We start from the raw sequence: 18,146 nt of genomic DNA, 5'->3' as shown, positions 1-18,146 counted from the left end.
TCTCAAGTTACCCTCAGTCTAATGCAGAATCTTTAAAGTTATTGCCACCTTAACTGTTTCAAAGATGTTCTGGTTGGTTATGGAATTAAAAATGTATATGGCACTCAAGGACTAGAAATTAATCCAGTATACACTCAATGCATGATTATGAATAAAAGAATGTTGATATTCTTTAAATAGAAGTTGTATGTCTTATTAACATGGACATACTGATTACAAAAGGGCTAGTCCCTTTCTCTTCTTTCCCAGTCCTGAAGTTCAAAACCTTCAAGTTTGCCTCATGTTTTAAATATCTCTGTTATGAAAACCACAAACACCTCTGAGGGGAGGGCTTTTCTTCCTCATCTTAGTGTTCCCCTAGATCTCTGCACATATTGGATCACTTTGTAAAAAGCAGATACCCAATGAAGTTAATAGTTGTAAAAATAAGTAAAACTATATTACAACTCTGTATTTTAACATTAAAAATAGATGTTTAATGCCATATAAAAATATTCTATTATTTTAAAGGCACCTTTGATAAAAGATCTAAGACTGTAACACTCTCCAGAGCGTCTACTCACCCAAACCATGAACTGTGTTGTAGTCTATGTCTGTCCCATATACATACGCACCAAAATGAGCAGATGCTATCAGAAGGCCACCTGAAAAAATCACACAATTATGATCTGTAAATCAGAAAATCCCAGACTCTTATTTCTTCCCCTATTTAAACTGACCCAGATTCTTATAAACTAGTTGCAAGCAGGAGTGCCTGAGAACTAGACTGGTCCTGGCCATACTCAGCAGGCCTCAGAACTGAAAAATCAGCCCCCTAAGCTGTGCTCATCACATCACCCACAAAGCAGGGAATTAATACATGCACTGGCATCATTACTTTAAACAGCACAACTTAGGGAAAATTATCTTTTTTGGTCAAAATAACATATATTTAGACATGATCATCTTATTTTGAGAGGTCTATACAAAGCATCCTCCTCCTTCCTTAGAAATAAACATATACAAAGAACCAGCAATAAATCCTGCAAATAGGCTCAATTCCCATTGAAGTCACAGAGTTTCAAAGAACTAAAGGGGACATAAATAACATGTAAGATATTAATCCTTACAAAAATGAAAATATTAGGACAAGAAATAATTACTCCTGTAACTAGTGAGGAAATTATCTCATTTTAAACTGTAAATATGGATTTCTGAATAACTATTATCAAACCTACACAAAAATAATCAATACAATGTTTACCCAGTGCTGTGATCAAAGTAAGAACAAATTCCCAATACAGTTTGACTGAAATAAGTAAGTAATCTGTTAGGTGTGACCAGTTCATATATGAAGAAAAATGTTAATAAAAGATTTAAAAATTAATGAAATCCTTTAACAGAAAAGGTAATAATATCTTTTAACTGCTTAAGGAAAAAAATTCAGAAAATTAAATATTTTAAAAATTGCAGTTTTCACTTAACTTCACTTTTTTTAGTCATCCAAATTAAAATACTCTTACTGCTTGGGCAAGTCCTAATAGCTATACTGTAGAAAGACTTGTCAAACTGAAATAAGTACATTATTTGACTATGCAAAGACTCAGACAAGGGAAAATAACTCTGGCTCTTTTTCTTATATCCTTTTAAAATGTAATCTCTAAAATTAAGATGGGTAGTACCTCCAGAGGGCCAAGATCTTTATATAAATTAAAGGTGTTCCTTCCATAGCCATTTAAAACAGTCTAGTAACATGTACTTAAAAAAACACTTTGCTCATGAAAAATAATGTAACTGACTACTTCCCAGTGGATCCAAGAAGAAGAGAAATGGAGGACTAAAAGTAGAGCAGAAACCAAAACCTAGGTTCCCTCACACTAACCACAAAAGACATTTATTTGTGTGAGACGTAGGACCTCATAATTATTACTGTATAAATGGAACAGTCCATTTTTAGGAAAGGTACCATATATGATCACTTGGACTACTCAAAATCATGTCACCCAAATTATGAGGAATTACTACAATTCTGCCAATTAAAGCAGATACTCACCTAGAAGAACTAGTTGTCAAGGGGAACAGAAAAGCTTTCCTGGGCTTCCTTAAACAGAACCTTATCCGTTTGGTTAAACTGAGTTTTGAGAAGACCCAGTTTAGAATACACTGCTGAAAGGAGATGAACAATCTGTTAGACTGCATCTGTTAGTTAACTTGGTGCCCTAAGCTTTTCAAGTTTTAAATAAAATCAGCATAAATTAGTGTCTCTGAACTGGTCAATGAGTAATAACTGTTAATCATCTAGTTGTTTTTTCATTAAATGGAGGCATTATTTGTATTTAGTTATACCTCAGTTGGAGTTTTCCTGGAAGCTTTTGGGTAGAAGAAGGGGGTGATAAAAAAGGAGGGGTGAAGTGTTGAGGGAGCAGGTAATTATGACTCACCAAATTTCTTATTACACTATCAAGTGTGAAAATACCACAAACTCAGTGTTTTAATTTCTCATTAAATAGTAACCACTTTAAGGTTTGGGTGATATAGGCAAAAGGGCATAATATGTGGAATTTACTTATGATATGGAAACTAATTTATGATTTTCATCTCTAGAGATTTAAGTAGAGAGCTTTATGAAAGTGTAAAAAGAAGAGACTGGGCTTTTGTTTTGCTGAAAGAAAAGGAGAAAAGGGGAAAAATGGAGATACTATTATATCTATTTTATTCCTTTTAAAAAGGAATTCAAATAAATTAATTTAGGAACCTAAGCAAAAAGATATTGCTAGAAAATAGAAAATTTACTAGACAAACTATGAAATTCAGGAAAAGCGGACAACAAAGAGTTGTGGATAAATGTGAAGCACAGACTCACACAGACCTACAAGGATCAACTGTCTCGAGACCTCCTAACTTTCTTTTCATCGTCTGAAGTCTCCAGGACACTTTCCCAACACCTGGCTTCTAGATCTATCATTTTGTAATGATAAAATTTCAAAAGGAGCTATGTTCCTTTCCTTACACCTGTGGTTCATCTGAAGGTAGAAGAGGCCAAGGAGTATACAATAGCTTCCTGAGTGTATTCTCATTTACTAACAGAACTGACTCAAAGAAGGGAAGGGGAGAAAGAAACAAAGCTCTATCTACAGAGCTATATCATAAAATCATATCACAACTACCTACAGCTACTGGCAAACACGTGTACCAATTATTTTCACTATAAACAAAGAATTAGAAGTTTACAATTTTAACCCTCAATTTCCTTGAATGCTGCCATAACTTGCCTACAATTGTAAATTATGAATATCTTGGAAATTAGCCAAAGAAGGGAGCAGAAAAAGAATCCATGGCCAAATTGTTCATCATCACCATTTCAATATGCTATATCTAACATCTTTCACCAAAAATACCATTTAAGTTCTTAGCAAAAGAATAATTAAAAAATGATAACAATTACAGTTTACTGAATGTCTACCATGTGCCATACAACTTCCTAAGAATTTCATATGCATATATAACTTCACTTAATCCTCACAATATATTATTACCATTTTACAAAAGATGGAGCTGAGGCCTAAACTAGTTAAGAATCTTGCCCAAAGTGACAAATTAAGTGATAGAGTAAGAATTTAAAACTCATTCTATTTGTTCTTGTCTCTCTACCATACTACCTCCTCCTCTGGGGTCAGCCCTAATGAATCAAATATACATTTAGCTTACCAATTAGATAAACAAAAGTAAAACTTGTTATTAAACAAATTAAGTAAGGAAAGCTACACATCCAGTTAATAAAAGCTGTATACCATTCACAAGTCTTGTATCAGCACAGAAAGGCCTGTGTCATTATAGGTATTCATTATATTCATGCTGATCGTTCCTTTAGCCACACTCTTATTGGAACTGTACCTATTGAGAGATGACCCAAAGATATGCATGTTCTCCCTCAGGAAACCAGATATACACGATTTAAGAAAAAAAAAAAGAACTTATTAAAACAAGAGCCAACATATTTGCTAAAATGGAAAGGAAAGTATGTTTCTACTCATAATGTCATTCTAGATAACAGTAACAGACTTTCCAAAACAAAAAGGAAAGGTATTTAGGTAGAGAAAGATACCTCTCCTTTAAGTTTCCCAGAAGCTTTCTACTCTATTACCCTGAGAAAAATCACAGGTCATGAGTAATCAGGGGTTAAAACATTTGGGAATGTAATTCGATTTTGCACCTATAAACTAGAAAAGAGACTGGATACCCTTGATTTTAAAAAAGAAAAATACTAAAAAAGGGAAGAGAAAAAAATGTTGTCATATACTTTGTGAAAAACTATGGCCATGGAAGAGGACACAAGGCTACTTATTTCTCCAATCCTTTAGAAGGTACTACCCATCAATGAGACAAAAAGGCCCAAGAAAGAAGACAAATTATACTTAAGAACTGTGTCTATTCACCATTACTAGCTACTATAAATTTCAAAAGAAAAGCACTAAAAACTGGCTGAAGTACTAAAAATGTGCTTAAACTATAACAAATTATAAATTTTAGCCACATCTGTGCAAAGACTCTCCTCTTTGCAATATTCCATCAATTGTACTATATAAAGTCAAATGACCAAAATATGCTGTCTGCTCTAAGAAGATGCCCTACAGCTAATTAGGGGCAGATCTTCCTATGCTTGCCACACTGATAGTAGTCAATATCTTGACTGCTGTGGTAATCAGCATTTCATAATACACCCACCCTCATATATCAAGGAGAGAAATTTTACCTATATGAGCAATTCTTATTTTTAAATTTATGGTTTGATTTAATGCACATGAGCATATTAAACATTACATACATGTACGTATCTTAAAGAATTCTCAATTCACAAAAAAACTTTCTAAATCCCAAGAAGAAGATGAAGGATTAATGAAGTGTTTAGCATATGAAAAAAGATAAATTAAATTCATTCCTCACAGCACACACACACAGGGGGAAAAAACCTCCAAATGGACTAAAGATCTAAATGGAAAAAAATTAAAGCTACAAAAGTACTAGAAGAAGACATCTGAATTCTTCTAAAACTTGTATATTGGGAAAGTTTTTGCATGGTAAAAGACAAACTGCATGCAATTTGAAAGATAAATGGCATACTGGGAGAAAATATTATTCATACACACACACACACACACACACACACACACATTTAAAAAAATAAATGGGAAAGGAGGGGGTGCTAATACCCCTAACAAAGTATTTTAGAAATAAAATGGGGATCAAAAACTCAATAGAAAAAACAGGAGAAATACATGAAAAATAACTCAAAAAAATGTTATAAAAATGATTCTTAAAATACAGTAAGTTATTAAACTTCACTCACAATAAGAGAAATACAAATTCACACTACATTGAGATAACATTTTCACACAGTGGGTTGGCAAAATTCCAAAAATTTCACAATATACTCTGCTGGTGAGGCTGTGGGGACTATCATAAATTACTGGCAAGAATGCAAAATGGTATAATGGAGAGGAATTTGGCAACACTTAACAAAACTTCATATGCATACGCTCTTCAACCTAGCAATCAACCCTACTTCTAGGAATTTACCTTAGAGCTAAACATCATGAAAGTATATGTGCACAAGATTATTCACTGTAAACATCATTCGTAACTGCAAAATACTGGAAAGTCCAAGTATAGAAAAGTGTTTGAATAAACTACAGTACATACACCCATGGAGTACAACTATAAAAAAGAATGGAGGCTGGTGAGGCCAAGATGGCAGCATAAGTAGGGCAGCAGAAATCTCCTCCCAAAACCATATATATTTTTGAAAATACAACAAATACAACTATTCCTAAAAGAGAGACCAGAAGATACAGGACAACAGCCAGGCTACATCTACATCTGCAAGAACCCAGAGCCTCGTGAAGGGGGTAAGATACAAGCCGTGACCCAGCGGGACCTGGGTGCCCTCTCCACCCCAGCTCCCCGGCAGGAGGAAAGGAGTCAGAGCAGCGAGGGAGAGGGAGCCCAGGACTGCTAAATACGCAGCCCTAGTCAACCACACTGGGAGTACAGATACACAGTGTGTAGTGTGCGGGATATTAGGGAAACGCAACAGTAATATCTGCGAACGGGTCCCCGCAGCCAGCACCCCTGGTACAAAAGAAAAGCAAGTGCTTTTTGAAAGTGTTAAAGGGACAGGGGCCTCAAAGCCAGTCGGAGGCATCCTGGTACACTCAGCTTAGCAGCTGGGAATCCCGGGAAACTCCGGGCACCCTAACCCTTTGGGAGGCAGCACAGCTCTGAGGCCCCTCACGGCAATAAGCAGACTCCCATCCATTCCCCCTCTGGTGCGGCCCTGCCATAGAAGGGGAGCAGCCTGAGAACAGCCGCACCTATAGTAGCCGCCCAGAGCCTCCTCCGCAGCTGCCCGGACCAGACTCAGAGGCCCCATCGGCGCAGAGCTACCCAGCACAAGCCGCTAGGGGTCACCATTCTCGCAGGAAAGGAAGGCAACCAGCAAGCAACAAGGGACTTTGTTCTCCCAGTTGACACATGCACCAACTGTCCACGACTACTTCTATCGCCATGTAAGGCACAAGAATTTGATCCAGACCAGAATAACCCAGACAACTCCTGAGAAAGAGCCTGGGGAGATAAATTTGACCAATCTTACTGAAAAAGAATTCAAAATAAAAGTCATAACCATGCTGATGGAGCTGCAGAGAAATATGCAAGGGCTAAAGGATAAAGTTGGGAGGCAGAATACAAAAATAAAACAATCTCTGGAAGGACTTAAGAGCAGACTGGATGAGGTACAAGAGGCTATTAATGGAATAGAAATCAGAAAAAAGGAACACAGAGAAGCTGAGGCAGAGAGAAATAAAAGGATCTCCAGGAATGAAAGAATATTAAGAGATCTGGGTGACCAATCCAAACAGAACAATATCCACATTATGGGGGTACCAGAAGAAGAAGACAGAGAAAAAGGGATAGAAAGTGTATTTGAAGAAATAATTGCAGAAAACTTCCCCAAACTGGGGGAGGAAATAGTTGCTCAGAACAGAGAAGCCCACAGAACTCCCAACAGAAGGGAACCAAGGAGGACAACACCAAGATGTATAATAATTAAAATGGCAAAGATCAATAACAAGAACAGAGTATTAAAGGCAGCCAGAGAGAGAAAAAAGATCACCTACAAAGGAAAACCCATCAGGCTATCATCAGACTTCTCAACAGAAACCTTACAGGCCAGAAGAGAATGGTATGGTATATTTAATGCAATGAAACAGAAGACCCTTGAACCAAGGACACTGTATCCAGCATGATTATCATTTAAATACAAAGGAGGGATTAAACAATTCCCAGACAAGCAAAAATTAAGGGGATTTGCCTCCCACAAACCACCTCTACAGGGTATTTTAGAGGGACTGCTCTAGATGGAAGCACTCCTAAGGCTAAATAGATGTCACCAGAGAAAATAAAATCACAGGAAAGAAAGCAGACCAACCAAATACTAACTAAAGGCAAAAATAAAATCAACTACTCACAAAAGCAGTCAAAGGAAACACAAAAGATCACAGAAGAAAACACCTAACACATAAAGAATAGAGGAGGAGGAATAAGAAGAGAGAAGTAAAGAATCATCAGACTGTGTTTATAATAGCTTAATAAGCGAGTTAAGTTAGATAGATAGTAAAGAAACTAACCTTGAATCTTTGGTAACCACAAATCTATAGCCTGCAATGGCAATAAGTACGTATCTTTCAATAATCACCCTAAATGTAAATAGACCGAATGTACCAATCAAAAGACACAGACTAATAGAATGGATAAAAAAGAAGACGCATCTATATGCTGCTTACAAAAGACTCACCTCAAACCCAAAGACATGCACAGACTAAAAGTCAAGGGATGGAAAAAGATATGTCATGCAAACAACAACGAGAAAAAAGCAGGTGTTGCAGTACTAGTATCACACAAAATAGACTTCAAAACAAAGAAAGTAACAAGAGATAAAGAAGAACATTACATAATGATAAAGGGCTCAATCCAACAAAAGGATATAATCATTATAAATACATATGCACCCAACACAGGAGCACCAGCATATGTGAAACAAATTCTAACAGAATTAAAGGAGGAAATAAAATGCAATGCATTCGTTCTTGCACACTTCAACACACCACTCACTCCAAAGGACAGATCCAGCAGACAGAAAATAAGTAAGGACACAGAGGCACTGAACAACACACTAGAACAGATGGACCTAATAGACATCCACAGAACTCTACACCCAAAAGCAGCAGGATACACATTCTTCTCAAGGGCACATGGAACATTTTCCAGAATAGATGACATACTAGGCCACAAAAAGAGCCTCAGTAAATTCAAAAAGATTGAAATCCTACCAACCAACTTCTCGGACCACAAAGGGATAAAACTAGAAATAAATGATACAAAGAAAGCAAAAAGGCTCACAAACATATGGAGGCTTAACAACATGCTCCTAAATAATCAATGGATCAATGACCAAATTAAAATAGAGATCAAGCAATATATGGAGACAAATGACAACAACACAAAGCCCCAACTTCTGTGGGAGGCAGCAAAGACAGCTCTAAGAGGAAAGTATATAGCAATCCAGGCATATTTAAAGAAGGAAGAACAATCCCAAGTGAATAGTCTAACATCACAATTATCAAAATTGGAAAAAGAACAACAAATGAGACCTAAAGTCAGCAGGAGGGACATAATAAAGATCAGAGAAGAAATCAATAAAATTGAAAAGAATAAAACAATACCAAAAATCAATGAAACCAAGAGCTGGTTCTTTGAGAAAATAAGCAAAATAGAAAAGCCACTAGCCAGACTTATTAAAAGAAAAAGAGAATCAACACACATCAACAAAATCAGAAACAAGAAAGGAAAAATCACAACAGACCCAACAGAAATACAAAGAATTATTACAGAATACTATGAAAACCTATATGCTAAGAAGCTGGAAAACCTAGAAGAAATGGACAACTTCCTAGAAAAATACAACCTTCCAAGACTGACCAAGGAAGAAACAGAACATCTAAACAGACCAATTAACAGCAACGAAATTGAAGTGGTAATCAAAAAACTACCCAAGAGCAAAACCCCTGGACCAGATGGACTTACTGCAGAATTTGATCAGACATACAGAGAAGACATAATACCCATTCTCCTTAAAGTTTTCCAAAAAATAGAAGAGGAGGGAATACTCCCAAACTCATTCAATAAAGCCCGCATCACCCTAATATCAAAACCAGGCAAAGACCCCACCAAAAAATTACAGACCAACATCCCTGATGAACGTAGATGAAAAAATACTCAACAAAATATTAGCAAACCAAATTCAAAAATACATCAAGAGGATCATACACCATGACCAAGTGGGATTCATCTCAGGGATGCAAGGATGGTGCAACATTTGAAAATCCATTATCATCCACCACATAAACAAAAAGAAGGACAAAAACCACATGATCATCTCCATAGATGCTGAAAAAGCATTCGACAAAATTCAACATCCATTCGTGATAAAACTCTCAACAAAATGGGTATAGAGGGCAAGTACCTCAACATAATAAAGGCCATCCATATATGATAAACCCACAGCCAACATCATACTTAACAGCAAAAGCTTTTCCTCTAAGACTGGGAACAAGACAGGGATGCCCACTCTCCCCACTGTTACTTAACATAGTACTGGAGGTCCTAGCCACGGCAATTAGACAAAACAAAGAAATACAAGGAATCCAGACTGGTAAAGAAGTCAAACTGTCACTATTTGCAGATGACATGATATTGTACATAAAAAACCCTAAAGACTCCACTCCAAAACTACTAGAACTAATATCAGAATTCAGCAATGTTGCAGGATACAAAATTAATACACAGAAATCTGTGGCTTTCCTATACACTAACAATGAACTAATAGAAAGAGAAATCAGGAAAACAATCCCATTCACAATTGCATCAAAAAGAATAAAATACCTAGGAATAAACCAAACCAAGGAAGTGAAAGACCTATACCCTGAAAACTACAAGACACTCTTAAGAGAAATTAAAGAGGACACTAACAAATGGAAAGTCATCCCATGCTCTTGGCTAGAAAGAATTATCAAAATGGCCATCCTGCCTAAAGCAATCTACAGATTCAATGCAATCCCTATCAAATTACCAACAGCATTCTTCAATGAACTGGAGAAAATAGTTCAAAAATTCATATGGAACCGCCAAAGACCCCGAATAGCCAAAGCAATCCTGAGAAGGAAGAATGAAGTGCGGGGGATATTGCTCTCCAACTTCAAGCTCTACTACAAAGCCACAGTAATCAAGATAATTTGGTACTGGCACAAGAACAGAGCCACAGACCAGTGGAATAGAGACTCCAGACATTAACTCACACATATTTGGTCAATTAATATACGATAAAGGAGCCATGGACATACAATGGGGGAAATGGCAGCCTCTTCAACAGCTGGTGTTGGAAAAACTGGACAGCTACATGTAAGAGATTGAAACTGGATCATTGTCTAACCCCATACACAAAAGTAAATTCAAAATGGATCAAAGCTCTGAATGTAAGTCGTGAAACCATAAAACTCTTAGAAAAAAATATAGGCAAAAATCTCTTGGACATAAACATGCACATCTTCTTCATGAACACATCTCCCCGGGCAAGGGAAACAAAAGCAAAAATGAACAAGTGGGACTATATCAAGCTAAAAAGCTTCTGTACAGCAAAGGACACCATCATAAAAAAGGCATCCTACAGTTTGGGAGAGTATATTCATCAATGACAGATCCAATAAAGGGTTGACATCCAAAATGTATAAAAAGCTCATGCACCTCAACAAACAAAAAGCAAACAATCCAATTAAAAAATGGGCAGAGGAGCTGAACAGACAGTTCTCCAAAGAAGAAATTCAGATGGCCAACAGACACATGAAAAGATGCTCCACATCCCTAGTCATCAGAGAAATGCAAATTAAAACCACAATGAGATATCACTTCACACCAGTAAGGATCACTACCATCCAAAAGGCAAACAACAACAAATTTTGGTGTGGTTGTGGAGAAAGGGGAACCCTCCTACACTGCTGGTGGGAATGTAAATTAGGTCAACCATTGTGGAAAGCAGTATGGAGGTTCCTTAAAAAGCTCAAAATAGACTTACCATTTGACCCATTAATTCCACTCCTAGGAATTTACCCTAAGAATGCAGCAGCCCAGTTTGAAAAAGACAGATGCACCCCTATGTTTATCGCAGCACTATTTACAATAGCCAAGAAATGGAAGCAACCTAAGTGTCTATCAGTAGATGAATGGATAAAGAAGAGGTGGTACATATACACAATGGAATATTATTCAGCCATAAGAAGAAAACAAATCCTACCATTTGCAACAACATGGATGGAGCTAGAGGGTATTATGCTCAGTGAAATAAGCCAGGCGGAGAAAGACAAGTACCAAATGATTTCACTCATATGTGGAGTATAAGAACAAAGAAAAAACTGAGGGAACAAAACAGCAGCAGAATCACAGAACTCAAGAATGGACTAAGAGTTACCAAAGGGAAAGGGACTGGGGAGGATGGGTGGGAAGGGAGGGATAATGTGGGGGGGGAGGGGGGGAAGAAACGGGCCATTATGATTAGCATGTATAATGTGGGGGGGACACGGGGAGGCTGTGCAACACAGAGAAGACAAGTAGTGGTTCTACAGCATCTTAGTACGCTGATGGACAGTGACTGTAATGGGGTTTGTGGGGTGTACTTGGTGAAGGGGGGAGTCTAGTAAACATAATGTTCCTCATGTAATTGTAGATTAATGATATCAAAATAAAAAAAATTTAAAAAAAAGAATGAAGACAATCTCTATGAACAGAATGTGATTTCCAGGAAATCCCATCAAGTGAAAAAAGCAAAGTTAAAAACATATATTGTACCTTTTGTAAAAGAAGGTTGAAAAGAGAAAACATACATATATCTGCTTTTCGTCATTTCAAAAACCAGGATAAATCAATTAGAAAACAAGTAAGTTCATTACCTACAAGGAATGGGGAGCAGGATGGAAAGGGTATGGAAGGGAGTGATATTTCTCTGAGTATACCTTCTTCTATAGTTCTGACTGTTGGATGCAAATAATCTACATATTTGAAAATAAAGGTAAATCAACAAGAATGGGAAGGAACAGAACTTTAAAACTGAAGAAGAATGGATAAAATGAACTTAAACTGAATTTTAAATGAAGGGGAAGAAGAAAATACAACATTTGACTTTATTGCCCCTAAGGCAGGGTAGAGAACTGAATATATATCCTGAAAAAAATATCCTTTAAGTAGAATCTTTTTTTTTTCTTTTTTAGTGTTTAGACAAAGCAATTTTGAAACTACTTTAGCTGCATTGTAAGAATAAATAAAAGAGTAAATGTGTTGATGTTGATAGGAATCAGCATTCTCACTGTAGAGAAGGTACATATAAATATGTAATGGGAATAGGTAAGAAAGATATCCGTCAGGACAGACTGGAATTTACAACAGAAATCAAAATTCACAATTTCTAAAATATGTGCATGTACGTCTATATGCATACAGTATGTATGCAGGAGTATGTGCATTTGCACATGCATGTTATATATATACACACATATCTTTCCTAGTTTATCTGCTGAAAGGGTCTGGAAAAAAAGATACCTAGCACTCAGATCTTCATCTCTAATACCATTCCCCACTAAAGGAAACAGGGTTATGAGAAATGACTGATTCCATGGTTTGGGTAAGTAGGAGATGAGCCAGAAAGTAAGGAAGCACACACAAAAAAAGAATATAGGAACATGTATGTCCCAAAGGTCTAATGCAAAAGGGCTCTTACTAGACAAATCTGGGACAGTCTGAGTAACAAAATAATTAAGGTAAGTAACACATATAGACCATCAGGAGGAAAAACTGGGAAATCTACCTGTTTATATTAATAAAAGATAAATACATAGGAGAGCAGAATGGGTGTCACCTGGTAAATGTGGAGGGAGTGTTGGAGCTATAAAATCATCCCTTTGTAACTATTACAGTCAAGACTGATTCAGGCAAGAGGCATCAATGGATGCTAAATCTGACAACTTGACAGGGTTAAGGGGGATTTAGGTGCAGAACAGAATATTTACAGGTCTTAACATGTTTCTCACAGATTGACTGTTAACTGAAAGGGGAAAAAAATAGTAATCATATCATGAAAAAAATTAAATACCATCTTAACAAGCTGATCAAAATTAACATAGCAGTGAGGGGCAGATAGCTATCATGTTGGATATAATTCACTGATGTAGAAATTCAGCCCAGAATGTATAACCTAAATCTGATCATGAGGATACACAGAATGACCCAAACTGAAGAACTTTCTAGATGAAAAAATAAAGGCAGGAGGGATAGTGCAAAAATGCAAATTTCACAAAAGAAAAAGAAAGGCTTTGAATATGTTTCACATCAAAGGTATCAAAAAAACTTTGACAACAAAATACAATATCTGATGCTAGACTGGAAAGGAAAAAAGATGGTAGAAAGGACATTAGGGGTCAATTACCAAAACTGGAATATGAACATAAAAGTACTTTATTAACAGTACATGACTAACATTGAAAAGTATACTATGGTTATGGAAGGAATTATCCTTATTCTTAAGAAATATATACTGAAGTATTTGAGGGGTAAAGGGATGTAATGGCTACACCTTACTTCTCAAATGGTGCAGAAGAAAATACTATGTATATAGACATAAAGAGAAAACAAATGATAAAGCAAATGAGACCAAGGGTTAAGAGAAGAGCTCACTAGCGGATTAATTCAACAATACAGAAAACCATCCCATCAGTTAGAAATCTCTTGACCTTGATACTATTTCTTCCTTATCACATGTAGTCATACTCCTCAAGTTAAATTATGGTGTAATAGCTGGCTGGCAGAGCCTAAAGCAGAGAGACAGCTCTATCATAGTAATTAAGAGCATGAGCTCTGGAGTTAGAAGCTTGAATTTGAATCCTATAAAATTCATACACTGTATAACCTTGGACAAGTCATTTAGCCTCTCTCTGTGCCACACTCTTCTTAGGAGAACTTTAAAACGTATCCCCATGTTAGTTCTAAGAACTAAATTGGAGAATAACATTAGCCTGCATAGCTCAGTACCTGATTTGTTTCCTATTCAACAAATGTTAGCTACTGCGTCATCACTACTTACAAAGTTTCTGATGGAAAATGATGGCTACAGGGAGAAATTCCAAGCACAAGCATAATTTGTTCCTACACAATCTGAATCACAATGAATTTATACAGACAGATCTAAATATGAATAATCCCTAGTAATGGGTTAAAGCAGGAAAATGTCTTTAGAGTGAAATGAAGTAAACTTGGCATTTTAGGACTTCCACACAAAGTTAATTATGAGGACACCCAATCAAGCTGTATACAGAACCCACGTGGTAGTCTCAGCAACAAGACTCCAGCCCACTGATAGCAATCATTTTTCTTATTTTCAGACTTACTAAACTTCCACAAACCAAATCAAACACAAGCACACATTAACCATTTTTCTCTACGTTAAGTATATGGTTTTCAATTTTAACAGATGAACATGTATTTTTTTATCAGGTCACTTAAGTCTTTTTTTTCCCCCAAGTTTTACTACTTAAATAAACTATATAGCTTTACAATATTTCCACTATGTATGGTATCACAATGTATTGTATGCTCCCCCTAGTGCTTTACTCGAGAAAAAAAACCCACAAAATTCTACCAGCATTCATCCTTGAAGCAGCAAAAGTGTTATACCCTGGTTATTACACAAATGTGTTATTGTCTTTTAGCACTACCTAATGAAAATTAGAAGATTATTCTGTCCATTCTTTTAGCAAAAATATTATTATGACCATGAATAATATAAACAAGCAACACCTCTACTTAACAGTAAAATAAAAATACCTGTTCCAACAAATGGATCAAAGACAATATCATTTTCCTTCACTTTTCCATGGTTAGTCATAATAAATGATAAACCAGCATCCATGCTTGTATTTCCAATAAAGTGTCTCTTTTTGACACTGTATGACTCAATAAGCTCTCTCTGTCCATCTGCAATCTAGATCAGAAATATTTTCAAATTAGTGTACCTATACAGAACAGACGTAAGATAGTTACAATAAAACCACAGTATCCTGATGATAACTTCTTTCCACTTATCTCTGCTATAAACTTGTTCCTTTAAAAAAACATGTGATAGGTAAGTTATTTCTTAGTGGGTTGCCATTTACTTTGACTTTTCAAACCGAATCAATGAATCGAATTTGAATGCAATTAGCCTAGGAGTTGGTGGTAAGCTTTACCCACGTCTCCTTTCTCCTATATAACAATATTCTGTAACATAAGCCACAGCTTCTACTCACCGATTCACAGCCTCAGGTAAGGGGGCAGAACTGCTCTGCAGTGACTGGAGAGCTCCACAAGTGAGCACAGCACTCTGCCTTTTTTCTGCTTTACTACAAAAGCAGTTAAGACTTTATGACAAGCCTCATGTTAATGTTTCCAGGTATACCACCTCCTACTGAGGTCCTATCTAACAAGCCTTTTGCACTTCACAGGAATCTCTAGATAAACAACAGAACATAACCACATATTTTTCACTGATTTTAATTCACACATTAGTTCTTACTCTTCAGCTGCATAAATTTTACATATAAAAAGCTAAATACAATTACCTAACATTCAGCTTTTAAAGAAACAAACTGAAATAGGTCAATAGAACACTTGCTTACCCATCTACCAAAATAAATATTACGTGGATTCTCAGGGATGCAGTTTGGGTCCAAACCATAATCTTCCAAAATAGAGAATATATGCTGTGGCTTCTTTAAATTCACTTTTCCTTCAAATGGTAGAAACTCAAGTGCCTAAAAAAATTAAAAGTAACTCTAATGTCCTATAAATATCCAAGAAATTTTTTTCTAAAATATAAAAGGAAAAATAGTGCTTTATAATAATACCTATCTTGAAGTTTGGTATCAGCATTCAATTAAGACAAAACATGAAAAGTACTTAGTCACAGTGTGCTACAAATATGCATTAGACATTCGATATTATATATCAACAGAAGCTAGGCTGCATTATCTCATGGGTGTGTTTGTTAAATTGACTTACATCTATTCGTTTGACTTTTTCCTCTTGTGTCAAAGTTTTATTAAATGTGTGAATCTTTATTTTATAGGTGGAATCTGAATGTAGAAATGGAACCTAAAATAAAAGCAGATAAATTCTTTAAGCTTAGTATTTCTACAGAATCTGCAGATACGCCTATACAAATCACAGTTCACTACGCACCATCTTCTCCACAGGGTAGTTTTTAAGAGAATTATACAGCTCCTCTGGAGATTTTCCATGACCCCATAATTCAAATATGGACCTAGGAAATAAATGATTAGTACTAACCTCAGTAAATAAATTAGTTCATGCAGTAACATGTAATAATTATTTCACTTTTTCTTTATGCTTGCTCCCCTAAAACAATCATTATTTATGTTTTCTAAGCTATAAATGAGACATATGCATCTGGGAAAGAGATACACCTTAAGTTCAAATCACACATAGGAGTTGAACTCTATACAGAAGGAGGGAAACAATATAAATCAAGATTTTTCCAAGTTTTCATTATTAAATTCTATACTAGAAAACAAATGATGCAATAAAATCACTTATTTTGTAAAATGGTTAAAAAGCCACAGGAAAGCCAATTTTTCCCAATGTCTTCTCTATAAAACAAAAAGAAAAATGACCAAATAAAAATGTTATTATTATTAATACTTAGCAATTACTTAATAGCATTTAGTACCCAATAGTTACTTTTAGAACTATTACAAAAACAACTCTAACTGTAAAAAAAATATTCTCAAGCTTCCATTGACTTCAAGGAGCATTTAAACAATTACAAGGAAAATTTCATTGCAGTCAATTACTCAGTTCTTAGAATTAGCTGTAATGGGACTCTATAGATAAGTACAGTTTTGTGCATCTAAATTCAAAGTATAATTGTAATTAATGCTGTCATTAGTATTATGAATATCATCCTTTGAAAATGAATTCCTCCTTTCTTTTCTATTACATTTATAAACAGAGGGCCTCTGCAGCAATTCTACTCATCACTTCAGACCTCAGCTACACAAAACAGAGAATAAAAGGCAAGAATAACAAAAAAAATTAAATGAATATCCCAAAATTGTTTTTTTCTTAATGTTTAAATAATAATAAGTTCGGTCAAATTCATTAATTCAACAAATATTTACTATGGATTTCTATATGATGAATTGTTCTAGCACTGGGACACAGCAGAGAAAAAGCTCACTTGCCCTCATGAAACTTAGAGGAGAAAAAAGACTCCTGGAAGCTTTAATTGAGGGAAAGTATAGGTAACTCAACCTCTGGCAAGGGAAAACCCTGATAAGCAAAAACAATAAACTTAATAGCTAACACTTACTATAACTCAAAAGTACGTGGGACTGTTCTAAGGCCATTTAGTACGAACTCACTTATTCCTCACAGGAAGCCTATGAAGTAGCTGAGAAAACTGAGACACAAAGAGATTAAATAACTCTACCGCATCATACAGCAACTGATGAAGATGGGATTCAAATGTAATCCATCTGACTCCACATTCCATACTCTTTACCACTATGATATACTGCATCTCAGATATAAAAATGCAAACAGGAATCCCAAGATATTTATCCCTAACATAGGATCTATACCATAAAGATAACTTAGAACAAAATATGAAATAATTGGGACATTATAGTATTACCTTTCATAACAGATTTTTAGAATAAACAGTTTTCATATATCTGACTTAACTGTCATGATCCCTATTTTAGAAATTATAAAAATTATTTAGATTGCCACATTTCTCACAGGTTCTGTATAAATAAGCAAGGATGTCAACTTAATATAAAATCCACAATGATCTGAAATATTTCACTGATTGCAGCAGTAGCAATGAAACCTTTCTGACAAAATGCTTTAAGAAACTATCTTTTGAGGGAAGGAGGGGAATGTAATTGAGAAAGAGGCACTGGGATATTTGTCATAGCTTTTTTTTTTAAGGAAAAAATTGGTTTACAGAATAA

General features: G+C 35.6%; 1 protein-coding gene across 5 annotated transcripts in view; it reads right to left on the bottom strand.

Annotated features, from left to right (window-relative positions):
- The window catches only part of TRMT11 (tRNA methyltransferase 11 homolog), a 71,693-nt gene that overhangs the window by 37,985 nt on the left and 15,562 nt on the right, over positions 1-18,146 (bottom strand). For all 5 annotated transcript variants that reach the window (XR_012124216.1, XM_036993819.2, XM_017676227.3 and 2 more), the window contains 5 exons: positions 16,351-16,432; positions 16,171-16,263; positions 15,789-15,923; positions 14,959-15,115; positions 564-644 (listed from right to left, as the gene is read on the bottom strand). Coding sequence is in view for 4 of the 5 variants with exons in the window: in XM_036993819.2 (XP_036849714.1) it covers positions 564-644; positions 14,959-15,115; positions 15,789-15,923; positions 16,171-16,263; positions 16,351-16,432 (548 nt within the window). In the remaining variant the exon portion in view is untranslated. The remainder of the gene's footprint in view (positions 1-563; positions 645-14,958; positions 15,116-15,788; positions 15,924-16,170; positions 16,264-16,350; positions 16,433-18,146) is intronic.

Source organism: Manis javanica, chromosome 13 (assembly GCF_040802235.1).
Source record: "Manis javanica isolate MJ-LG chromosome 13, MJ_LKY, whole genome shotgun sequence".
NCBI lineage: Eukaryota > Metazoa > Chordata > Mammalia > Pholidota > Manidae > Manis > Manis javanica.
The sequence above is the reverse complement of the archived record's forward strand: the minus strand, read 5'-3'. Positions and strand labels throughout refer to the sequence as shown.